Source organism: Symphalangus syndactylus, chromosome 24 (assembly GCF_028878055.3).
Source record: "Symphalangus syndactylus isolate Jambi chromosome 24, NHGRI_mSymSyn1-v2.1_pri, whole genome shotgun sequence".
Classification (NCBI taxonomy): Eukaryota; Metazoa; Chordata; class Mammalia; order Primates; family Hylobatidae; genus Symphalangus; species Symphalangus syndactylus.
Window position 1 is genome coordinate 20,745,726 of NC_072446.2, and position 26,311 is coordinate 20,772,036.

General features: G+C 47.6%; 1 protein-coding gene across 2 annotated transcripts; it reads left to right on the plus strand.

Annotated features, from left to right (window-relative positions):
- Positions 1 to 309: 309 nt before the first annotated feature.
- Positions 310 to 20,513, plus strand: SALL4 (spalt like transcription factor 4). Of its 2 annotated transcripts, none has more exons than XM_055266583.2 (4): positions 310 to 552; positions 10,166 to 12,496; positions 13,373 to 13,653; positions 18,142 to 20,513. In XM_055266583.2, exons 1-4 carry the CDS (start codon positions 423 to 425, stop codon positions 18,559 to 18,561), a joined length of 3,162 nt encoding a protein of 1,053 aa, XP_055122558.2. In that variant the 5' UTR covers positions 310 to 422; the 3' UTR covers positions 18,562 to 20,513. The 2 variants fall into 2 exon arrangements, with proteins under 2 accessions (XP_055122558.2, XP_055122559.2); XM_055266584.2 differs by having other exon boundaries at positions 10,166 to 11,185.
- The last annotated feature ends 5,798 nt before the right edge of the window (positions 20,514 to 26,311 follow it).

A 26,311-nucleotide genomic window follows, 5' to 3' on the forward strand; every position in this document is an offset into this window, starting at 1 on the left:
CTCCTACTTTTTAATAAGTACGCATTTCCCCCCATTTTCTTTTCCTCTCCAAGGACTCAGATAGTTGGAGCAAGGATGGGTCCCCCTCTGATTTCGTCCCCGCCCCAGCCAATCTGAGCCCGGATGCTAATTAGCTGCGCTCCCCTGATGAACACGCCTTTGTCACAAGTAGGCCCGGACTACAAAGCCCAGAATGCCTCGCCCCTCCCTGATCAATGAGGGCTTATTTAAATGATCTCTGAGGTCTTGGACCCAGGCCAATCAGCTGTCAGGGCTCATGATAAATCGCAATGCATTATTGATAATAATAATTACTGGGACATGCGCGTTCCGGCCGAAGGGGGGTAAATTTCCCAACTCCAGGAATTTGTGGCGGAGAGGGCAAATAACTGCGGCTCTCCCGGCGCCCCGATGCTCGCACCATGTCGAGGCGCAAGCAGGCGAAACCCCAGCACATCAACTCGGAGGAGGACCAGGGCGAGCAGCAGCCGCAGCAGCCGACCCCGGAGTTTGCAGATGCGGCCCCAGCGGCGCCCGCGGCGGGGGAGCTGGGTGAGTGGGGCTGGGGCGCCCGCCTGGGGAGGGGAGCTTCCCGGACGTACGCGGGATCCTCGAGGGCGCGGGCTTCGGGGAGCGGGCGGCGTCCAGCGCAAATTCAGGAGTTGAGATTTGGGGGCTCAGTGCCCGGGAGGAGAGGTCGCCTCCTCTCCCCACCACCCCGCCTTTTGCACATTTCACACTTTTTTCCTCTTCTCCCCTCTTGTGTAAGTTTCACCCCCAGCTTTCTCCCCTAATCGTAAAATTGACCCCCACTCGCTCCTCCGTTCTCGCTCCCGAAAGGTTCCCTTCTCCTTGTCCTCTGCCCCTCACTTAATTGGTTCCACTCCCCTCACTGGTGTTACCCCCGCCTTGTAACTTAGGTCCCCCTCCCTCGCGTCGCTCTCAAAAGAAAGAACCCCGGGGGATCCCCACCCTCTCCAATAGCCCCTGGGGGCTTTTCTTGGAGGCTGGAGGAGGGGCGCACCCCTGGAAGACCTCCCGGAGGAGGAAGATCTGTTGCACGCGCCCCTCCCGGGCCAAGTGGGGGGAGGGGGCGCGACCTCTCCCCACCCTCAGGAGCTGGGGTGCGGGCCACCCGCGCTGCGCAGGGGATTGGAGGGCCCAGAGAGGTGGGGGAGGAGGGCTCAATGTTTCCCTTTAAAATTTTTTTCTTTTCTGGTTTTCGCCTTTTCTGCCCGGGCTGCGCCGCCTGCCGATCTTCGCCCTAACCTTTCGGGGCCTGACCTCCAGCCATCTTTGATTTCCGACTTCCTAAAAATAACCGCGGCAAGCCCGAGGGTGCGAGCCCCCAGTGGCCGGGGTGGCGGGCGCGCGGCAGCCCCGCTGGGGTGCACCGGCCTCCCATTTTGCGTGGCTTTTCTGGAGCGCTCGGCTTTCCACATTTGCGCTCGGGTGTGAAAGGGGAGAGGTGGGGGGCCAGAGCGAACTCCCGCGGCTGACCTGGCCCACGCTTCCGCGGCCAGCGTTTCCCGGATCGAGGGGAGTTCGGGACCCCAGCCTCGCCGGGAACGGCGGGGCCAACTCTGTTCCCACTTCATCACTTCACCGCGGAGGTTTTAGGAGTGAGGCGGTTTCCCACTATCTCGTCTCCATCCTGGCCCGCCAAATTGTCGCCTGATAAGTTTTTAGCGTGCGCGTGGGGGGAGGGGGGATTTGTAGCCTCCTCTCCGGCCTTGTTCGTCGCTCCGCTCCCCGCCTGCTTTCTAATTTCCCTGCAGCAGACGGGTGTGCGCGGCAACCCCGGAGGACTCTCAGAGCCCATCTCTGATACCCGGGGTTTCCCGAGAAGACGGTCGCCACTTTTTGGCTTCTGTATCCCCCCCTTTTTGTTGGAGACTGAATGTAATACATTTCCCAAGTTTATAATATGTCAATAGAATTCCCCGTTTAACATTTTTCCAGGGCAAATTAAAAGGATCGGCTTGACGGAGGGGATGGCTGGGCGTTTTCGGGGCGCCGGGTGGTCAGCGCAGCGCGCACCCGAGGTCCCAGGCGCCTGGAGGGACTCTCTTTGTGCCTTGGTTGGGGGCGGGGTGGGGTGGGGGTTGAGGGGAGCGTGAAGGCTTCGTGGCCTGGCCCACCTGGAACAAAAGGGTTAACCCTCAGCCCGCCTGCTTCCTCCGGAGAGGAGGGGCGAGCTCCTGGCTCTGACCCCTCCCCTGGTCCTACGCTGACCTCCCCTTCCCCCTTCATTTTGGGTGGGCGCACACACGTGGGGCTTTGGTGTTTGGCATCTTTCGGGAGGGAAGCTAGTTACGAGAGGGCTTCTGAAATTAACGATGGTTGGAGTTTGGAATCAGAGTCAACCAGAGCTGAGCTAAAACCTCAGGCCTGGCCGTGCGCTGCCACTGCGATTTGGGAGGGAGGGGAGTTGGCTATTGATCACCAGGGTTGTCGCGGACAGCCCACCCGGCTTGCGCGCGGACGCCCCCTGGAGGCCCAGCTTGAAGCCTAGCCCTTTGCTGGGAGGCGGGGTCCCTTCGCAGGTACTGGCTCACACCTGGTGGGTGGGACGGGTTGTGGGGTGAATGGAGAGTGCTGGGCTGGGCCAAGGATGAGTACCCCAGGGGATTCGTGCCGGTCGCCTGCTTGATCGCCGTCTGTGCCTGCTGTTCTTTGCCAAGTCTGGAATTCTTGGTAATAACTCCTGGCGGCTAGAATGTGTTTGCAGAGCCTCCAATTGCCTCCTTGGGACAGAAGGTTGTTTTCCCAAGCAGTGCGTTTTTAATGGCTGCGTTTGGGTTGTTTGCATTTGAGCTGCCTAAAATTATATATGTTAGGTATATAATTTAGACATATATATCTAACTTAGATGTATATATATGTCTCACATGATTTTTTAGAATGCAGATTGAGCTGGTCTTATTTTGCAAAGCCATTCGAGAATGCAGTTTTTGAGGGAGGAAAATGACGTCTGGCGATCAATTAGCAGATCAAAAAATCTGCAGGTGGTCGCGGGGCTAACACTACATACAGGAAAAATTAGCATTTTCTCAAAAGAGTTTCAAATGCCCTTTGTGCTAAACTGGATTACAAACATCAACGATTAGGATTCCCAAGTTTCAAATAACTTCTTATTTCCAATTACTCACCAAAATGACCTACGCTGGCTTAGAAGGATTTTGACGTTAGTTAACGTTTCAGGTCAACTTTCTACGTTAGCCTTCATCTGGGTTTCCCATAGGGAGAGAAGCTACAATTTGCCAAACAGCTCCTTTTGTTGAATAAAAATGTGCAGTGCAGAAGCAAATGATATTTTGTCATTCGTGCTGCTGTTAGTGAGCTTCCTCCTGGGCTGTGGGTTGGGGAACCATCTTGGGAGGCAGAAGGCAGTCAGCATTTCCTTTTTTAAAATGTGAAGTGTTAGGTTGATGCCTGGGAAGTCAGATTTTAGAATGGGATCCGTGTTCCAGTGTGGCTGTGTGACTTTCAGCTGTGTAACCTTGAAGCCAGCTTGGTGGGGTTTTCTGTTTTTTTTTTTTTTTTTTTTTTTTTTCCCCTGAGTTTTTGGGTTCCTCCTCTATATAGCGGTGATAAAATGCCCTGTTTAGATAATTTCAACTATAGAAGGGCTACTATGAATTGGGAATGTGATCAGTCTTAATTTTGTTCAAAATACCAAAATGTTTTTATTCGTGTTTATTGTGTCAAGATGGTGCCAGTTGAGGCAATCTAGAGAAACGGCAGTGTGCTGCCTGCCAGACACCAGGCTGGGGACTCGAGTGCGCTATCTTTAATTCAAGATATTAAAGACCGAAATTGATAGTCATATTTTTACTCATTTTAAATTGCAGCACCTGTTTTGAAATGGCTTTGCCCGTGGTGTCTTGTCCTGCTTGATGGCCCATGGTGTCTTGTCTTGCCTCCCCCAGAGTCCAAGGAACTGGTTTTTTTGTTTTGTTTTGTTTTTGTTGTTTTTTTTTAAATAGGCTTAGGTCATTTGGTGATGTGATGAGATTTTCTTTTTGGCATGTTCGACAAGGGAGCCATGATTGGTGCTTGGCTGGTTGGGTTTGGTGGCGTCTCCTCTGCCATCTTAAATGTTGGGATGTGCCTTCACACGGTTTAGATGAAGAGGTCCCAGAAATAAAACAATGTTGGAGTTTGGTCAGCTTCTCTGGCTTGTACTACCCTGGAAAAATGGATGGCGAAAAGAGTTCCAGAAGTTCTGTCTTCCTCATCACCTTTAGCCTACAGTACTTTTGACTATTTTTTAAAATGTCTAAACATTTTTAAAAGCCACTAAATCCAGATAAGAACTGCATCGCCAGTCACCACCATCCCCCCCACCCCCGCCCCAACAAATATACTGTGTCAGGTTTTGTTCAGGGGGGCTCTGGAGACAGGCGACAAAAACCCCTGCCCTCATGGAGTTTGCAAACTTGCCGGATCTCTAGTTGGGGAGGAGTGGGACACTTCCCTAACCTTGGAAGCAAAGAGAGGTCACACGCCTTAGCGCCTATGAAACTTTCTTTGAGCCGTTTACTACTGTTTTTTTCCTGTCCAGCAGCATCCCTGAATTTTGGTTCAAGGCTGTTTGAAACTTTGCCTTTTTTAGATCTTAATTAGGTGGAAACTCAAAGTCTTATTTGCCTTCTATGAATTGAGTTGAAGGCTTTTTGACTGCTACAATTAAACTGCTATAAAGAGGCAGTTTTCTTTCAACTGGTTAAATACTTAAGAAGGCACATAATTTCCTTTTGTTTTTTGGTAAGCAATTATCCTGGGGTGGGGGAGGGTAGAAGATGTTGTGTGCTTTAGATAATCTACTCATTGTCGTTCTTTAAATGTAGGAATGAGAAAAAGATAAGCTTGAGTCATAATGCTTTTATCAAGATATACAGGTTTTACTTTTTAAGCATTTCAGTGTCTCCAGAATTCGGCCACTAGTAGATGAACTTTCTTCCTATACAATAGAGTATTCTCTATCCATTTGGCAGTGATTGAATCTAAGACCCCTGCTGGGTTTACTGCATTCTTCCAACTTATTGGATAACTAGATGCTGCAAGATAACATTCCTAAAATTCGGGGTGGGGGTGGGGTGGAGAAATGGAAGAACTAGTTGCTGTGTAATCCCTCTGAATTTTGCTTTTTTTTCCTTTTGGGTTAACTTAAGCATGCCCAGCAATTGTTCATAATAGAATCTTCTTACTCCTTGGCAAATACAGTTTCGGTATTTACCGGTGGTGGCCTGGATGTAGAAGCACTTTTTACTGCACAAGCAAACAGAGCTGCTGCTGTTTTAAGACTCAAGTGGGATGTTGCTGGTGGAGGCTACAGAAGAGGCAAGCTTGTGTATACAGCAAAGGCAAGCTGGTATTCAGGCTGTAAATCACTCTTGGGAACTGCGGATCCTTTTAGGGGAGGGAGCTTAACCTTTTTTGTGCCATAGATCCCTTCACAACATAATGTATAAAATACTTAGACGACCAAGGAAATAAATGGCATTGAAATACAGCCATCAAAAATGAAAACATTTTTAACTTAGTAATATCAGCTACTTTATTAATACAATAAATAACAAGATCTAGTAGCCCGTCAGATAACAAGAATTTCCAAGTCATAACAACTTGTAACACTATATGAAAATATCTGTGGTCTCCACTGATGACAAAGTCACAAGTTCTATTAATACCACTGTGGTATGTTCCTTATATTCATCATTGAACGAAATGTTGAATTTTAGTTCAGCCTAGTGAAAATTAGTATTTTTTTCTTACCTAATTTCATAGACCCCCTGTTTAAAAATGCCTGTGTTAAATAGAACATGCATTTTCAATCAAGTGATATTTTCACCAATGGGATGAAAACATTTTATTGATATTACAATGGTTTGTGGCCTTCCAAAGGACATAAATGTATATAATATGTTTGTGATATTAGAACTTTATAAGGGGGTAGCTATTAGGGAAAAATAACTTAAAAACCTCCTTAGAGGGGCAAAATGAAAAAGTTTCTCCCATAGAGGGGAGAAACTCTGCTCTAGAAGAAACCATTATGAATTGGGCCACTAATTTTAATGCTGTTAAATAGTAGTTAAGTCACCTCTATATTCTGACTAGCAAGCAGTATGTCATCTTGAGCCACTTAGTTCTGAGACTGTTTTCCACATCTGCAAAATGGAAACAAAGGAGCTTGTTTGATTATGTGGCTATGAAGGTAAGTGACTTCAGGCAAGGGTGTCTAATCTTTTGGCTTCCCTGGCCCACATTGGAAGAATTATCATCTTGGGCCACACATAAAAGACACAGACACTAATGATAGCTGATGAGCTTAAAACAAATTGTAAAACTATCTCACGTTTTAAGAAAGTTTATGAATTTGTGTTGGGCTGAATTCAAAGCTGGCCTGGGCCTGGGTTGGACGAGCTTGCCTTAAGGTGTAAAAGTATGAAGTATGTTTTTGTTCTTGCTTGGAGAGGTTGGTGGTGGTTAGCTTTGGCCTCTAAAAAGTAGTATGGAGTGGTTAGTGTTTTTGCATGGGCTTTATTCAAGTTTTTTTCTTTTCTTTTTTTTTTTGAGACAGTCTTGTTCTGTTGCCCAGGCTGGAGTGCAGCTGCGCAATCTCAGCTCACTGCAACCTCCACCTCCTGGGTTCAAGCAATTCTTCCACCTCAGCCTCCCGAGTAGCTGGGATTACAGCGATGCACACACCATCACACCTGGCTAATTTTTCTATTTTTAGTAGAGACAGAGTTTCACCATGTTGGCCAGGCTGGTCTCAAACTCCTGAACTCAGGTGATCCACCCGCCTCAGCCTCCCAAAGTGCTGGGATTACAGGTGTGAGCCACTGTGCCCAGCCTTGGTCTCCTTTATTTCTGGAGGCTATAAAGCATTCGCCTTTTCTGCACCCTAATTTATTTAACCAAAATCTTACTGATGGACCAAGGTGCATCCATTTTGTTGCTGTTTGTTAACATGAGAAATGCTGCAAGTACATCGAGGAAATTCCTAAAGCAGGAATTGCTGGGTCAAAGGAAAATTGTACTAAAATGAAGATGTTGCCAGATGACTCACCTAAAGAGCTGTATCCATCTTATACACTCCTACCAGCAGTGTGTATTTCGTATTTCCTTCCCTAACAAGAGAAACTGTTTTAAAAAGTTTCACTTCTTAGCATTTTTGACACATAATTGTCAAAATTGCTTTTCTAGAAAGATTGTGCCACCTTGCACTCCCACTAGTGCTGGTTTCCAGTCTTGGGAAATCATACAGATAGATACTATTTATCTGAGATTTGGTGGTTCCCAGATAAATAGTTGCCAGGGTTCTGGGAATTGAGGAGCATTTTTATCTGGATCATTGAAATGAGGCAGATTCGCAGCAGTATTGGGGCCTTAAGAAAGGAGAGTTTGTGCTGGTGCCTGCTACTGGAACTCTACCTGGAAGTAGCAGCATCGCACTGCATCCTAACACTTTCAAAGCAACTGCTGGAAGTCCTAGAAATAAGACAGGAATGGGTGGTCGACTCCCACCCCTTCCTAACCAAGGCAACTTCCCCGGTTTTCCTGTCCCACCCTAAGGTCTCTGTGAGAGGAAAGAGAGTTGCAGTCTTCACAGAACATGATCAGAAGGGTACAAATGAAGGGTTCCAATAGAGGGTGTGGGAACTGCATGTCTGGGGTTTAATACTGGCTCTGCAGTTTACTTAACATGTTACCTTGGGCAAGTTCATGTCCTCTGTGTCTCAGTTTCCCCTTCTGTCAAATAGGGTAATAGTTTCTGTTTCAGAGTTGTGAATATAACAAATTGTTTAGAATCATACCTGGCACATACAAAGTAAGTGCTCAAAAGTTATCTGTCAATAACTTGTTATGTTGCACGAGTGACATTATTTGTCAGAGTCTCTGTTTTTCACGTCTTTATTTTTTCATTATTTATTTATTTATTTTTTAAGATGGGGTTTTGCTTTTGTTACCCAGGCTGTAGTACAATGGCGCAATCTCAGCTCACTGCAACCTCCGCCTCCCGGGTTCAAGCGATTCTCCTGCCTCAGCCTCCTGAGTAGCTGGGATTACAGGCATGCGCCACCACGCTGGGCTAAGTTTGTATTTTTAGTAGAGATGGAGTTTCACCATGTTGGTCAGGCTAGTTTCGAACTCTCGGCCTCCCAAAGTGCTGGGATCACAGGTGTGAGCCACCACGCCCAGCCTTTTTCTCATCTTTAAATGGAGCTGATAATTAATAGGATTGAATGATTACAATATGGGCATCTGTGGGTACATAATCTGAATTACAGGAAGATAATGGGGCTCATCTTTTCATCATTGGGTCCCCAACCCCTGCTTTGCACACAGTAGGAGGTAAGTATTGTGGAATGAGAGGCATTATATTGTTTTATTGTAAGGCATTGTTCTCAGCAGTCCTGGTTGAATCAGTAAATCCAGGCATCTATCTAATCATCTAATCATCTATTCACAAGGTTGTCATCTCGCGATTATGCGTGCTCAGTAGGCATTCTTAGGGGTGCGCCCACTTGCCTATCAATAACTACCTGTTATTGATGGGCAAGACTAGGTTGGCCCTGGCTAGCTTTCTTAACTCTGGCAGGCCAGACCTGCCCATGGCTGTTATCTCTTCCCCTGACCCACCCCCAGCCTACACATACCTTGCAAGACTTCATATTGTGACCCAGTCTGAAATAAGTAAAGATTAAATCAGCTTGTTAAGGCCATGCTTCAAGATCAGCCCTTCCTGGAAACCAGTTGGTGGACTGTGCTGTCAAAAGTCCATGGCTTTGGCCGGGCATGGTGGCTCATGCCTGTAATCCCAGCATTTTGGGAGGCTGAGGCAGACAGATCACTTGCACCCAGGAGTTCGAGACCAGCCTGGCCAGAAACCTCATCTCTACTAAAAATACAAAAATTAGCCAGCTACTCGGGAGACTGAGGCATGAGAATAGCTTGAATCCAGGAGGCGGAGGTTATAGTGAGCCAAGATTGCTCTCCAGCCCTTCCTGGCCTTTTCCTTGTGCATTTATACTTTTTTTTTTTTTTTTTTTTTCTAGACAGGGTCTCACTCTGTCACCCAGGCTGGAGTGGCTTGACTTCCCAGGCTCAAGCGATTCTCCTGCCTCAGCCTCCTGAGTAGCTTGAACTATACATGGATGCCACCATGCTCAGCTATTTCTATCTTCTTATTTTTTTGTAGAGACGGGGTCTCACTGTGTTGCTGGTTTCAAACTCCTGGCCTCTCAAAAGTGGCCTCAAAGTGCTGGGATGACTGGTACGAGCCACTGCACCCAGCCACATTTGTACATTTCAAACACAGGTTTTGTTTTAAGCAAAATGGTCATGTTGTACATATTGTTGCGCAACCCATTTCTTTCACTTAATTTCTGTGGCATACAGAAATTCTGCATACTTCTTACACTGTGGGTGGGTGGGCCAAAATTTACTTCTTTGCTGCTGTGAACATTTCTGAAAAAACAAACAAAAAAACCTAGATCATTGTATGCTTGTGTGAATGTCTTGTGTGGTTTAGATTCATAGGCTCAGCTGCTGGGTCTGAGATATGCCTGTCTTTGTCCTGTGGCCCCAAGCTCCATTGATATCTGGATGATGGGGTATACCTGAGAGGACAGTGGGGAGGTGAGAACAATGAAGTAGCTTCGAGAGACTTCCAGGCGTCTTGTGAAGGACCCCAGCATCTGGCTAAAACACAGTCCCAAGTTTGGAGTTGCAATGTGTAGGCTGGCACTAACCCTAAAGTAAATAAGCCCCAGTTACAAAAGAAATTCAGGGATCAGCCTTTTTTTTTTTTTTTTTTGAGACGGAGTCTCGCTCCGTCGCCCAGGCTGGAGTGCAATGGCGGGATCTCGGCTCACTGCAACCTCTGCCTCCTGGGTTCAAGCAATTCTTGAGCCTCAGCCTCCCGAGTAGCTGGGACTACAGGAGCCCACCACCATGCCCAGCTAATTTTTGTGTTTTTAGTAGAGACAGGGTCTCACCATGTTGGCCAGACTGGTCTCGAATTCCCAACCTCAGGTGATCTGCCCGCCTCGGCTTCCCAAAGTGCTGGGATTATAGACGGGAGCCACTGTGCCCGACTCCCCCCACATCTTTTACTTGGGCAGAGTCCTTAGCTTTTTCTGTCTTGTTGCAGGTGCTCCAGTGAACCACCCAGGGAATGACGAGGTGGCGAGTGAGGACGAAGCCACAGTAAAGCGGCTTCGTCGGGAGGAGACGCACGTCTGTGAGAAATGCTGTGCGGAGTTCTTCAGCATCTCTGAGTTCCTAGAACATAAGAAAAATTGCACTAAAAATCCACCTGTCCTCATCATGAATGACAGCGAGGGGCCGGTGCCTTCAGAAGACTTCTCCGGAGCTGTACTGAGCCACCAGCCCGCCAGTCCCAGCAGTAAGGATGGTCACAGGGAGAATGGCGGCAGCTCAGAGGACATGAAGGAGAAGCCGGGTGCGGAGTCTGTGGTGTACCTAAAGACAGAGACAGCCCTGCCATCCACCCCCCAGGACATAAGCTATTTAGCCAAAGGCAAAGTGGCCAACACTAACGTGACCTTGCAGGCACTACGGGGCACCAAGGTGGCGGTGAATCAGCGGAGCGCGGATGCACTCCCCGCCCCTGTGCCTGGTGCCAACAGCATCCCATGGGTCCTCGAGCAGATCTTGTGTCTGCAGCAGCAGCAGCTACAGCAGATCCAGCTCACCGAGCAGATCCGCATCCAGGTGAACATGTGGGCCTCCCACGCCCTCCACTCGAGCGGGGCAGGGGCTGACACTCTGAAGACCTTGGGCAGCCACATGTCTCAGCAGGTTTCTGCAGCTGTGGCTTTGCTCAGCCAGAAAGCTGGAAGCCAAGGTCTGTCTCTGGATGCCTTGAAACAAGCCAAGCTACCTCATGCCAACATCCCCTCTGCCACCAGCTCCCTGTCCCCAGGGCTGGCACCATTCGCTCTGAAGCCGGATGGGACCCGGGTGCTCCCGAACGTCATGTCCCGCCTCCCGAGCGCTTTGCTTCCTCAGGCCCCGGGCTCGGTGCTCTTCCAGAGCCCTTTCTCCGCTGTGGCGCTAGACACATCTAAGAAAGGGAAGGGGAAGCCACCGAACATCTCCGCGGTGGATGTCAAACCCAAAGATGACGCGGTCCTCTACAAGCACAAGTGTAAGTACTGTAGCAAGGTTTTTGGGACTGATAGCTCCTTGCAGATCCACCTCCGCTCCCACACTGGAGAGAGACCCTTCGTGTGCTCTGTTTGTGGTCATCGCTTCACCACCAAGGGCAACCTCAAGGTGCACTTTCACCGACATCCCCAGGTGAAGGCAAACCCCCAGCTGTTTGCCGAGTTCCAGGACAAAGTGGCGGCCGGCAATGGCATCCCCTATGCACTCTCTGTACCTGACCCCGTAGATGAACCGAGTCTTTCTTTAGACAGCAAACCTGTCCTTGTAACCACCTCTGTAGGGCTACCTCAGAATCTTTCTTCGGGGACTAATCCCAAGGACCTCACGGGTGGCCCCTTGCCCGGTGACCTGCAGCCTGGGCCTTCTCCAGAAAGTGAGGGTGGACCCACACTCCCTGGGGTGGGACCAAACCATAATTCCCCAAGGGCTGGTGGCTTCCAAGGGAGTGGGACCCCTGAGCCAGGGTCAGAGACCCTGAAATTGCAGCAGCTGGTGGAGAACATTGACAAGGCCACCACTGATCCCAACGAATGTCTCATTTGCCACCGAGTCTTAAGCTGCCAGAGCTCCCTCAAGATGCATTATCGTACCCACACCGGGGAGAGACCGTTCCAGTGTAAGATCTGTGGCCGAGCCTTTTCTACCAAAGGTAACCTGAAGACACACCTCGGGGTTCACCGAACCAACACGTCCATTAAGACGCAGCATTCGTGCCCCATCTGCCAGAAGAAGTTCACTAATGCCGTGATGCTGCAGCAACATATTCGGATGCACATGGGCGGTCAGATTCCCAACACGCCCCTGCCAGAGAATCCCTGTGACTTTACGGGTTCTGAGCCAATGACGGTGGGTGAGAACGGTAGCACCGGCGCTGTCTGCCACGATGATGTCATCGAAAGCATCGATGTAGAGGAAGTCAGCTCCCAGGAGGCTCCCAGCAGCTCCTCCAAGGTCCCCACGCCTCTTCCCAGCATCCACTCGGCATCACCCACGCTAGGGTTTGCCATGATGGCTTCCTTAGATGCCCCAGGGAAAGTGGGTCCTGCCCCTTTTAACCTGCAGCGCCAGGGCAGCAGAGAAAACGGTTCCGTGGAGAGCGACGGCTTGACCAACGACTCATCCTCGCTGATGGGAGACCAGGAGTATCAGAGCCGAAGCCCAGACATCCTGGAAACCACATCCTTCCAGGCACTCTCCCCGGCCAATAGTCAAGCCGAAAGCATCAAGTCAAAGTCTCCCGATGCTGGGAGCAAAGCAGAGAGCTCCGAGAACAGCCGCACTGAGATGGAAGGTGATAGAGCTTTGGATTTAACTTATGTCCATTTTGGGCTCAAGGTCATCAAAAAGGAACCTGGGTTGAACTTTACAAATGGAGAGTATGACTTGAAGCAGCCCCTTCTATAGGGCAATTAGCTTTTCTCTACTTATGGGTAGAGGGCAATAGTAACTGCCTCTATCCTAGTAACGAACATGCTTTTAATTTATGGTGGTTAATGCAAAATGGGTATGGACAGCATACCTTTTTTGTTGGTTTTTATTTTTATCTTTGAGCCCCTTGGGACATAGGGGTGGGTAGTCTTTCTATTTTGTTACAGTTTTTTTCTTTTTGTTTCTCCACACTATGATTCTGTATATGGGTGTCTTAAGAGTATGTTTGAGGAAGTGGCCACTGCTTTTTGACCACTGAAATAAGCCGTGGTTCCCTGACTCTGAGGCCCCACTGCCTGATGTAATGTTCACAAATTAGCCACTCTTGAAGCAGGGAAAGATGAACCCATTTTAAATGCACGTATCTATTGAGAGGTTTGTTGATGTCATTAATGGTAAAATAAGGGAAAAGCTGTATCAAAGAATCAAAGAAAGATGGTGTCTGGGCATATGCTTTAAAGGTAGTTTCTTATGCAGAAATTTGAACTTAAATTACATACGTGTTTATACGTTGCCCATACCTTTAAAAAAAAAACCCAAAGTGATACCTTTTCCCAAGCATTTGAAGCTTTGTTCTTTGTGCAGATAAACAATTCAAAGGAAGGTGTTAATTACTTACAAAGCCAGCTCCAGACTCTCAAACTAGCAGGCAGTTATCTTTAAAGATCTCTTTTGCTTTGAAGAGAAAGAATGAAGGTTGGATGATAAAGGTCTGGCTTTTTTCCCCTCTGTGTACTAGGTCGGAGCAGTCTCCCTTCCACGTTTATCCGAGCCCAGCCGACTTATGTCAAGGTTGAAGTTCCTGGCACGTTTGTGGGACCCTCAACATTGTCCCCAGGGATGACCCCTTTGTTAGTAGCCCAGCCGCGCCGACAGGCCAAGCAACATGGCTGCACACGGTGTGGGAAGAACTTCTCATCTGCTAGCGCTCTTCAGATCCACGAGCGGACTCACACTGGAGAGAAGCCTTTTGTGTGCAACATTTGTGGGCGAGCTTTTACCACCAAAGGCAACTTAAAGGTGGGTTTGTGTGGGCTTTCAGCAGGATGGGGGCTAGGTGCCGAGTGTCTTCTTATTGGCACAAGCCATGATGAGTTCTTCATTCCTTCCATTCCTCCTTTGGGAGGCCGAGGTAGGAGGATTGCTTGAGGCCAGGAGTTTGTTTTTTTTTTTTTTTTTTTTTGAGACGGAGTCTCACTGTCGCCCAGGCTGGAGTGCAGTGGCGCGATCTCAAGCTCAAGCTCACTGCAAACTCCGCCTCCTGGGTTCACACCATTCTCCCGCCTCAGCCTCCTGAGTAGCTGGGGCTACAGGCACCTGCCACCATGCCCGGCTAATTTTTTTGTATTTTTAGTAGAGACGGGGTTTCACCTGGTCTCGATCTCCCGACCTTGTGATCCGCCCGCCTCGGCCTCCCAAAGTGTTGGGATTACAGGCGTGAGCCACCGTGCCCGGCCAAGTCCAGGAGTTTGAGACCAGCCTGGCAACATAGGGAGACAACATCTTTACAAAAACAAAAACAAAAAATTAGTTAGGCGTGGTGTTGCATGCCTGGGTCCCCGCTAATTGGGAGGCTGAAGTGGGAAGACCACTTGAGCCTGAGAGATCAAGTCTGCAGTGATCTGTGATCATGCCACTGCACTCCAGCATAGAAAACGGAGTGAGACCTTGTCTCAAAAAAAAATTAAAATGTTTACATTTTAAAAATTAGAAATACTACCTGGGCGCAGTGGCTCAACACCCATAATCTGAGCACTTTGAGAGGCCAAGGCAGGTGGATTGCTCGAGCCCAGGAGTTTGAGACCAGCCTGGGTAACATAAGGAGACCCTGTCACTACAAAATAAAAATTAGATGGGCGTGGTGGCATGCGCCTGTAGGCCCAGCTACTTGGGAGGCTGAAGTGGGAGGATCGCTTGAACCTGGGAGGTCGAGGCTGCTGTGAGCTGTGATCACACCACTGCACTCCAGCCTGGGCAAGAGAGTAAGAGCCTGTTTCTTAAGAGTTTTAAACTCTTAAGAAGCTGAAAAGGGCCAGGCGCAGTGGCTCATGCCTGTACTCCCAGCACTTTGGGAGGTGGTGGTGGGAGGATCACTTGACCCCAGGAGTTGAAGACCAGCCTGGGCAACATAGCAAGATGCCATCTCTACAAAAATTAAATTTATATAAACAAAAAAAAAGAAGCTGAAAAGGATTTCAAAACTTCAAAGCCAGGCAGGAAAAATAAAATTAAGGAAAGCAGCCAGGTGCTAGTAAGATCCCTTCAGCAGAAGCCTTGCCTTCCACCCTAGATTAAATAGCATCCTATTCCCACCATGGCCTTCTGTAGCTTTCCCAGCCAGATACATTTTTCTCTGTAACAATTATTAGAGACATTGATGTTCTCTATATTTAGATGTCAACCACATCAGGGAATGGTCGTTTTGCTTTGTCACCCAGGCTGGAGTGCAATGGTGCAATCTCTGCTCATTCTAACTTCTGCCTCCCGGGTTCAAGCAATTCTCCTGCCTCAGCCTCCCGAGTAGCTGGAATTACAGGCACCCACCATCATGCCCGGCTAATTTTTTTTTTTTTTTTTTTTTTTTGAGACGGAGTCTCGCTCTGTCACCCAGGCTAGAGTGCAGTGGCGCGATCTCGGCTCACTGCAAGCTCCGCCTCCTGAGTTCATGCCATTCTCCTGCCTCAGCCTCCTGAGTAGCTGGGACTATAGGCCCCTGCCACCACGCCCGGCTAATTTTTTGTGCTTTTAGTAGAGATGGGGTTTCACCATGTTAGCCAGGATGGTCTCGATCTCCTGACCTCGTGATCTGCCCACCTTGGCCTCCCAAAGTGCTGAGATTACAGGCGTGAGCCACCACGCCCGGCTATGCCCGGCTAATTTTTACATATTTTTAGTAGAGTCGGGGTTTCACAATGTTGGCCAGGCTGATCTCGAACTCCTGACCTCAGGTGATCTGCCTGCTCTGGCCTCCCAAAGTCCTGGGATTATAGGTGTGAGCCACTGTGTCCTGCCCCAAATTTGTTTTGTTTTGTTTTGTTTGTTTTTTTCTGGGACAGTTTTGCTCTTGTTGCCCAGGCTGGAGTGCAGTGGCGCAATCTTGACTCACTGCAACCTCCGCCTCCTGGGTTCAAGCAATTCTCCTGCCTCAGCCTCCTGAGTAGCCGGGACTTTAGGCACATGCCACCATACCCAGCTAATGTTTGTATTTTTAGTAGAGATGGGGTTTCACCATGTTGGCCAGGCTCGTCTCAAACTCCTGACCTCAGGTGATCTTGCCCGCCTCGGCCTCCCAAAGTAATGGGATTACAGGCGTGAGCCACTGTGCCCTGCCCACAAATTGTTTTTAACTGAAATTTTTACTTAAATAAGTATAGATTTTCACTGGACTTTTGAAAAGTAATACAGAGACATCCTTGTATGCTTTGCCCAGTTTTCTGCATTGGTAGCACTTTGCAAAACTGTAGTATCAACATTGTAGCATAATCAAGATACTGACATTGTTACAATCAACATTCAGATTTTCCCATTTTACTTGTACTCAGGTGTGCATGTTGTGCACTCTACAGTTTTATTACCTGTGTAGGTTTGTGCATTTTAAAAATGTTAACTCTAGGCTGGGTGCAGTGGCTCATGCATGTAATCCCAGCACTTTGGGAGGACAAGGTGGGAGGATCGCTTGAGGCCAGGAGTTCGAGACTAGCTTGAGCAACATAAGGAGATCCAGTCTCTACAAATAAAAATAAATTAGCTGGCCAGATGCGGTGGCTCCGTCTCAAAAAAAAAAAAAAAAAAAAAATTAGCTGGGCATGGTGGTGTTCACCTGTAGTCCCAGGTACTCAGTAAACTGAGGTGGATGGGTCGCTTGAGGTTGAGGCTGCAGTGAGCCGTGCCACTGCACTGTAGCCTGGGTGACAGATTAAGACTCAAAAAAAAAAAACAAAGGCCAGATGAGGTGGCTGACGCCTGTAATTCCAGCACTTTGGGAGGCCAAGGCAGGCAGATCATGAGGTCATGAGATTGACACCATCCTGGCCAACATGGTGAAACCTCATCTTTACTAAAAATACAAAAATTAGCTGGGCATGGTGGCGCGTGCCTGTAGTCCCAGCTATTCGGGAGGCTGAGGCAGGAGAATCGCTTGAACCCGGGACGCAGAGGTTGCAGTCAGCCGAGATTGCGCCACTGCACTCCAGCCTGGGCGACAGAGCGAGACTCTGTCTCAAAAAAAAAAAAAGACTCAAAAAAAAGTTAACCCTGGCACTTGGATCAATGCCCAGCATATAGTAGGTTTTCACATAGGTACACACATGATTGGTGGAGCATAGACAGTTGGAGACTATAAGCCCCATCTTGGTTGCTCTGGGGAGGAATATTGGTTAGGTGATACAAGAAATCTGATTTTCTAAATATAAAGTGCAGATAGTCCCTGACTTAAGATGGTTTGATTTACAATGATACAAAAGTGATAGGCATTCAGTAGAGATCAGACTTTGAGTACCCATAGAACCATTTTGTTTCTCACTTTTAGTACAGTATTCAATCACATGAGCTATGAGCTAATTTTTTTTTTTTTTTTTTTTTTGAGACAGAGTCTTCCTTTGTCACCCAGGCTGGAGTGCAGTGGCACGATCTTGGCTCACTGCAACCTCCGCCTCCCAGGTTCAAGCGATTCTCGTGCCTTAGCCTCCCGAGCAGCTGGGATTATAGGCATGTGCCACCATGCCTGGCTACTTTTTGTATTTTTAGTAGACAGGGTTTCACCATGTTGGCCGAGCTGGCCTTGAACTCCTGACCTCAAGTGATCTGCCCACCTCGGCCTCCCAAAGTGCTGGGATTACAGGCGTGAGCCACTGTGCCTGGCCTACATGAGCTATTTCAATGCTCGTGTATAAAATAAAATAGGCTTTGCGTTAGATGATTTTGCCTAACTGTAAGCTAATGCAAATGTTCTGAGCGTGTTTGAGGTAGGCTAAACTGAGCTATGATGTTTGGCTGGTTAGGTGTATTAAATGCATTTTAGACTAAGAATATTTTCTACTTTCAATGAGTTTATCCAGGCATAACCCCACTGTAAGTCAAGGATCATCTATATGTTAAAACACTGGGTAGAGGCCGGGCGCGGTGGCTCAGGCTTGTAATCCCAGCACTTTGGGAGGCCGAGGTGGGCGGATCACGAGGTCAGGAGATCGAGACCACGGTGAAACCCCGTCTCTACTAAAAATACAAAAAATTAGCCGGGCGTGGTGGCGGGCGCCTGTAGTCCCAGCTACTCGGAGAGGCTGAGGCAGGAGAATGGCGTGAACCTGGGAGGCGGAGCTTACAGTGAGCCAAGATTGCGCCACTGCACTCCAGCCTGGGCGACAGAGCGAGACTCCGTCTCAAAAAAAAAAAAAAAACAAAAAAACAAAACACTGGGTAGAATAAAATCCATATGCAGATTGATTCTTGGCTTGCCAGTGAGCTTCAAATCTCTATTTTGGTAAAAACCTTTCTATCCTGTTCCCGTAGGTTCACTACATGACACACGGGGCGAACAATAACTCAGCCCGCCGTGGAAGGAAGTTGGCCATCGAGAACACCATGGCTCTGTTAGGTACGGACGGAAAAAGAGTCTCAGAAATCTTTCCCAAGGAAATACTGGCCCCTTCGGTGAACGTGGACCCTGTTGTGTGGAACCAGTACACCAGCATGCTCAATGGGGGTCTGGCCGTGAAGACCAATGAAATCTCTGTGATCCAGAGTGGAGGGGTTCCTACCCTCCCGGTTTCCTTGGGGGCCACCTCCGTCGTGAATAATGCCACTGTCTCCAAGATGGATGGCTCCCAGTCGGGTATCAGTGCAGATGTGGAAAAACCAAGTGCTACTGAGGGCGTTCCCAAACACCAGTTTCCTCACTTCCTGGAAGAAAACAAGATTGCGGTCAGCTAAGCTAAGGGAGAACTTGAGCATGGAAGGAGCAATGCAGACACAGTGAAATCTCTAGAATCTGCTTTGTTTTGTAAGAACTCATCTCCTCCTGTTTTCTTTTTCTTACTGATATGCAAATGATGTTTACGATGGTTGTGACCACAACCTCAGGCAAGTCCTACAATCACGATTGTTGCAATGCTGCTTTGCAAAAAGTTGAAAAAATAAAAAAAAAATTCATACCAAAACAAATACAGACTCTTTTTTTTTTTTTTTTTGAGATGGAGTCTTGCTCCATCACCCAGGCTGGAGTGCAGTGACATGATCTCGGCTCACTGCAACCTCCCCCTTCCGGGTTCAAGTGATTCTCCTGCCTTAGCCTCCAGAGTAGTTGGGATTACAGGCAGGTGCCACCACGCCCGGCTAATTTTGTATTTTGAGTAGAGATGGGGTTTCACCATGTTGGTCAGGCTGGTCTCGAACTCCTGACCTCATGATCCACCCGCCTTGGCCTCCCAAAGTGCTGGGATTACAGGTGTGAGCTACCACGCCTGGCACTTTTTTTTTTTTTTTCTAATTTTGGAAAGAAGCGGGTCTTGCAAAGTAGCTTTGTTACTTGTAACAGACGTATACGTAGAACCTTTGTACAACCTAGAATGACTTTTTCCAAAGACTGTTACCTATTTCAAGGTAGAATCGCTGGAACTTACTGAACAACAGTGGAAAAGACAACTACACAGCCTCATTGAGGGGAGAGGGGTACTGTATACTTACTGGTAACTGGACACGGGTAAAAGGACAAGGTCTGTCATCTCTTTAGGGACCTGTTTTATATGCCCCAACCCTGTCCCCATCTTATCGTTTGTTTTTTTTTTTTGAATGTACTTAAAAAAGGAACAACAAAAAACTAGGGTTGTAGAATTATAAAATTGCTTCAACCTTAGAACCTTAAGTAGGAGGCCCTCAAATGGACTTATGTTAGTCCTTAGGGAGTCAATGTGTGTGTTGCTGCTTATTTAAATACAGTTCAGTTGGAGCCCCGAGAGTGCCAATGTTTTCCCCACACCTCTTGGATGCCTTCCTCTTCCCAAACCCCAGAAGAGGTGGGCACCTGAGCGGGGAATCTCAGGTGACTTAGTTTGCCAGTGCCTACTCTATTGAAGAACTGGGTTTTCATGCTCGAGAAGAAACTTGTGGAAGGGCGTGTTTCCCATCACAGGTTCACATACTGATTGTTTTTGTTGAATTTCCTTGGTGCGACTTATGCCAAGTAATTATGAAGATTGTTTTGTTTTGTTTTCTTGCTGAATATTTCATGAAGGCTACGAAGTTAGAACAGGCATGTCCTGGGTGTGAAAGCTTTAATTTATCTACCTCATTTATTTTTTATTTTTTGTAGCCATAGTGTCTATTTTCCTATTTTAAGACCGCTGAAGTATTCCCAGGCCCTGTCTAAAACCTAAGAGTTGATGTATTGGTTGGAAGAGGTGAACGTTCAAGATGATTTTGTGATGCCTTTTTTTTTTGTAGTTTCCTTTGTAAATGTGATATTGAGCAAATGAAACATTGCTCTTGGTTTAACAAGAAAGGTTTAACAAGAAAGAAAAAAACTCCTGGGAGAAAAGTCTTTCCCCTCTATGTGGAAGGTCCTGACGGAAATATGCATCCAAGACAATTAGCCAAAGTGTTGTCTCTTCATCGTTGCACCTGACTTTAGGATTCCGCCCCCCTCTTTTTTTTTTTTTTTTTTTTGCCAAGTTGTGCCTTTCCTTCTGGAATTGTAAGTGAACACGATAATAGTACCTGTTTACACTGTGAAGTGGATATTGTTACAGAAAACACACCAGTGGCTTTCTCACTGTTGAGCTAATAATGCCTTGTGAATGTATGATCTGTGGAGAAACCCCTGTAGTTGTACCTGCTGATGCTGTCTGTCTGTTGGAAAATAAATTTTGAATGTTTTTTTTTTCTCACCCAGGTGTATATAAGTTTTTCTGGTACTTTCTGCTCTATACCTGAGAATCTTTACTTGACAATCACTTCCAGCTGCCTTGTGACACTCTTGTTTCTAGAGTCAAAAAGATGCACACCTGGTTATGTCCATACTTGCCTCACTTTTTTTTTTTTTTTTTTTGACAGTTTCCCTCTTGTTGCACAGGCTGGAGTGCAATGGCATGATCTCGGCTCATTGTAACCTTCGCCTCCCGGGTTCAAGCAATTCTCCTGCCTCGGCCTCCCGAGTAGCTGGGATTACAGGCATGCACCACCATACTCGGCTAATTTTGTATTTTTAACAGAGACGGGGTTTCACTATATTGGTAAGGCTGGTCTCAAACTCCCGACCTTAGGTGACCCGCCCACCTTGGTCTCCCTAAGTTCTGGGATTACAGGAGTGAGCCACCATACCCGGCCTTTTTTCTTTTTTTAAGACAGGGTCTCACTCTGTCATCCAGGCTGGGAGTGCAGTGGTATGATTTCAGCTTACTGCAGCCTTGACCTCCCAGGCTCAAGGGAGTGCAGTGGCTCGATCTTGGCGTACTGCATCCTCCGCCTCCCAGGTTCAAGCGATTCTGCCTCAGCCTCCTTACTTGGGATTATAGGTGCCTGCCACCACACCTGGCTAATTTTTGTATTTTGAGTAGAGATGGGGTTTCAGCATGTTGGCCAGGCTGGTCTTGAACTCCTGACTTCAATTGATCCATCCACCTCGGCCTCCCAAAGTGCTGGGATTACAGGCATGAGCCACCTTGCCCAGCCTTTTTTCTCCCCTCTCATATTTCAGACATCTTTCTAAGGTAAAACCCCATTCCAGCTAATCCTTTTAAAATACCTGCAGTTATGTAACAATGATGTCTAATCATCTATTGACAACACTGCTGATGTTTACCCATAAACGTCCCTGTCACTCAGGCTACAGTGTAGTGGCATGATCACAGCTGACTGGCCTTGAGCTCCTGGACTCAAGTGATCCTTCCACCTCAGCCTGTGGAGTAGCAGGCACACACCATCATTCCCAGCTAATTTTTTTTTTTTTTGCAGAGATGGTCTCCTCACGTTCCCCAGGTTGGCCTCAAATGATCCACTGGCCTTGGCCTCCCAGAGTGCTGGGATTACAGGCATGAGCCACTGTGCCTGGCCCCGTGAACTTTTTTATTTTGTTTTTGATTGCCTTTGTGGTATTTCTTTTCTTCTACTTGAGTTCACTTCCAGGGTAACTTCCTGCTTGGGATAGCTGGGGAAAAGATTATCATTGTCTTTGTGTGTGTGTGCTGCTTTCCGTAATAGTGTGTAGTGTGTGTAGGTGTGCACCATTCCTCTCGGCCTTAATCTTTGAAGTCAGTTCTAAAGGGTAGATTGTGATCGTACCTATGCAGGTAGATTATGCCCTCATAGTGTGGCCATACCTTGGTTTTGTCAGTTACTGACCGCATATACAACAATGGTCCCATAAGATTGTAATACTAATTTTTTTTTTTTTTTTTTGAGGCGGAGTCTCGCTCTGCCACCCAGGCTGGAGTGCAGTGGCGCGATCTCGGCTCACTGCAAGCTCCGCCTCCCGGGTTCACACCATTCTCCTGCCTCAGCCTCTCCAAGTAGCTGGGACTACAGGCGCCTGCCACCACGCCCGGCTGATTTTTTTATATTTTTAGTAGAGACGGGGTTTCACCGTGGTCTCGATCTCCTGACCTCGTGATCCGCCTGCCTCGGCCTCCCAAAGTGCTGGGATTACAAGCGTGAGCCACCGCGCCCGGCCTGTAATACTAATTTTTACTGTACCTTTTCTCTGTTTAAATTTGTTTACAGGCCAGGCGCAGTGGCTCACACCTGTAATCCTAGCACTTTGGGAGGCCGAGGTGGACGAATTACCTGAGCTCAGGAGCTCGAGACCAGCCTGGGCAACACAGTGAAACCCCGTCCCTACTAAAATGCAAAAAAGCAGCTGGTCATGGCAGCATTGCGACTGTAATCCCAGCTACTCAGGAGACTGAGACAAGAGAATCGCTTGAACCTGGGAGGTGGAGATTGCAGTGAACCAAGTTCATGCCACTGCACTCCAGCCTTAGCGATAGAGTGAGACTCTGTCTCAAAAGAAAAAAAAATTAAGTACCGCTTAATTTTTTAAGGTCTGCCTCCCACGTTGAAGTGATTCTCCTGCCTCAGCCTCCCGAGTAGCTGGGATTACAGGCGCACACCACCACACCCAGTTAATTTTTGTATTTTTAGTAGAGACGGAGTTTCACCATGTTGGTCAGGATGGTCTCGAACTCCCAACCTCAGATCATCCACCCGCCTTGGCCTCCCAAAGTGCTGAGATTACAGGCATGAGCCACCGCACCAGGCCCAAGAACACATCTTCCTAATATAAAAATGCAGCTGGGCGTGGTGGCTCAAACCTGTAATCCTGACACTTTGGGAGGCTGAGGGGGGCAGATCACCTGAGGTCGGGAGTTCAAGACTAGCCTGATGATCATGGAGAAAAATCCATCTCTACTAAAAAATACAAAAGTAGCTGGGTGTGGAGGCGCATGCTTGTAATCCCAGCTACTCGGGAGGCTGAGGCAGGAGAATCTCTTGAACCCGGGAGGTGGAGGTTGTGGTGAACCAAGATTGTGCCATTGCACTGTAGCCTGGGCAAAAAGAGCGAAACTCCGTCTCAAATAAAACAAAAAAGAAGGCAAGGTAAGGCAGTAAATGCTGTTGTAGAAGCTACAGCAAGTTATCCAGAAGATCTAGCTACAATAACTACAGTAGCTACACTAAACAACAGATTTTCAAAGTAGACAAGACAGTCTTCTATTGGAAGAAGATGCCATCTAGGACTTTCATAGCTAGAAAGGAAAGAACACCTTGCTTCAAAGGACAGGGTGACTCTTGTTAGGGGCTAATGCAGGTGGTGACATTAAGCTAAAGCAATGCTCATTTACCATTCTAAAAATCTTAGGGCCTTTAAGAATGATGCTATTTCTACTCTGCATGTGCTCTGGAAATGGAATAACAAAGCCTGGATGATGGCATATCTCGTTTTTGTTTTCAGATGGAGTCTCTGTCACTCAGGCTGGCGTGCAGTGGCACAATCTCAGTTCACTGCAACCTCTGTCTCCTGGGTTCAAGTGATTCTCTTACCTTAGCCTCCTGAGTAGCTGGGATTACAGGCACCCGCTGCCTTTTGTATTTTTAGTAGAGATGGGGTTTTACCATATTGATCAGGCTGGTCTCAAACGCCTTACCTGAAGTGATCCACCCGCCTTGGCCTTCCAAAATTTTGGGATTACAAGTGTGAGCCACCATGCCCAGTTTAGCATATCTGTTTATCACATGATTTAATATTTTAAGCCCACTGTTGAGACCTACTGCACAGAAAAATAAAAAAAAGATTTCTTTCAAAAATTACTGCTGCTCATTAACAATGCATCTAGGCCAGGCGCGGTGGCTCATGTCTGTAATCCCAGCACTTTGGGAGGCCGAGGCAGGTGGATCACGAGGTCAGGGGTTCGAGACCAGCCTGACCAACATGGTGAAACCCTGTCTCTACTAAAAATACAAAAATTAGCTGGGCGTGGTGGTGGGCACCTGTAATCCCAGCTACTCAGGAGGCTGAGGCAGGAGAATTGCTTGAACCTGGGAGGCGGAGGTTGCAGTGAGCTGAGATCACGCCACTGCACTCCAGCCTGGGTGACAGAGGAAGACTCCTGTCTCAAAAAACAAAAAAACAATGCATCTAATGCATCTGTCAAGAGCTCTGATGGAAATGTACAAGGAGATTAATACTGAGATTAATACTGTTTCTCATGCCTGTTAATACAACATTCATTTTGTAGTCTGGATCAAGGAGTGGTTTTGTTACTGGTAAGGGGTCTGGATCCAGACTCTAAGAGAGGTTTCTTGGATCTCACGTAAGAAAGAATTCAGGATGAGTCCATAAAGTGAAAGCAAGTTTATTAGGAAAGTAAAGGAATAAAAGAATGGTTAGTCCATAGACAGAGCAGCCCTGAGGGTTGCTGGTTGCCCATTTTTATGGTTATTTCTTGATGATATGCTAAACAAGGGGTGGATTGTTCATGCCTCCCCTTTTTAGACCATATAGGGTAACTTCCTGATGTTGCCATGGCATTTGTAAACTGTCATGGTGCTGCTGGGAGTGTAGCAATGAGGACAACCAGAGGTCACTCTTGTTGCCATCTTGGTTTTGGTGGGTTTTAGCTGGCTTCTTTACTGCAACCTGTTTTATCAGCAAGGTCTTTATGACCTGTATCTTGTGCTGACCTCGTATCTCATCCTGTGACTAAGAATGCCTTAACCTCCTGGGAATGCAGCCCAGTAGGTCTCAGCCTTATTTTCCCCAGCTCCTATTCAAGATGGAATGACTCTGGTTCAAATGCCTCTGAGAGTTTCAACTTCCAGGTCTTACTATTTAAGAAATACTACATTTTGTAAGCTGCCGTAGTTTGTTATTTCTCTGATGGGTCTGGGCAAAGTAAAGTGAAAACCTCCTGGAAAGGATTCACCATTCTCGATGTTGTTAATAACATTGGTAATTCATGGGAGAAGGTCAAAATATCAACATAAACAGGAGTTTCGAAGAAGTGGCTTCCAACCCTCATGGATGACTTTGATGGGTTCAGGACTTCAGTGAAGGAGCCAGGCACCATGGCTTATGCCTGTAATCCCAGCACTTTGGGAGGCCGAGGAGGATGGCTTGAGAGCCAGGAGTTCAAGACCAACCCAGTCAACACAGTGAAATCCTGTCTTTACAAACAAGAAAATTCAGCGGAGGAAGTAACTGCAGATGTGATGGAGAGAGCAAGATAGCTGGAATTAGCAGTGAAGCTTGAAGATGTGACTGAATGGTGGCAATCTTAGGAGAAAACTTGAATGAATAAAGAACTGCTTCTTACAGATGAGCAAAGAAAGTGTTTTTTGAGATTGAGACGGAGTCTCACTCTGTCACCCAGGCTGGAGTGCAGTGGCGCAATCTCAGCTCACTGCAACCTCTGCCTCCCGTGTTCAAGTGGTTCTTCTGCCTCAGTTTCCCAAGTAGCTGGGACTACAGGCGTCCGCCACCACGCCCGACTAATTTTTTTTGTATTTTTAGTAGAGACGAGATTTCACCGTGTTAGCCAGGATAGTCTCGATCTCCTGACCTCATGATCCACCCGCCTCGGCCTCCCAAAGTGCTGGGCTTACAGGCGTGAGCCACTGCGCCCAGCCTGTTGTGGGTAAAATATTTTCAAACAGTATCACAAGTTACAGAGAAATCTCAGATAAAGAATCAATATAAGGCCAGGAGCGGTGGCTCAAGCCTGTAATCCCAGCACTTTGGGAGGCCGAGGCGGGCGGATCACGAGGTCAGGAGATCGAGACCGTCCTGGCTAACACGGTGAAACCCCGTCTCTACTAAAAATACAAAAAATTAGCCGGGCGTGTTGGCGGGCGCCTGTAGTCCCAGCTACTCGGGAGGCTAAGGCAGGAGAATGGCGTGAACCCAGGAGGTGGAGCTTGCATTGAGCCAAGATCATTCCACTGCACTCCAGCCTGGGTGACAGAGCAAGACTCCGTCTCAAAAAAAAAAAAAAAGAAGAAGAAGAAGAAAAAAAGAATCAATATAGCCAACATCATTGTTGTCTTATTTTTAAGAAAGTGGCATAGTCATCCCAACCTTCAGCAACCACCACCCTGATCAGTGAACAGCCATCACCATCAAGGTAAGATCCTTCATGGGCAAAAGGATTACAACTCCAGAAGGCTCAGAAGCTCATCAACATCTTTAACA

Coding starts and splice junctions, on each gene's coding strand:
- SALL4 (XM_055266583.2), top strand. CDS start 423: ATGTCGAGGCGCAAGCAGGCGAAACCCCAGCACATCAACTCGGAGGAG. Junction 12,497..13,372: donor CAGCCGCACTGAGATGGAAG/GTGATAGAGCTT, acceptor TCTGTGTACTAG/GTCGGAGCAGTCTCCCTTCC. Junction 13,654..18,141: donor CCACCAAAGGCAACTTAAAG/GTGGGTTTGTGT, acceptor CTGTTCCCGTAG/GTTCACTACATGACACACGG.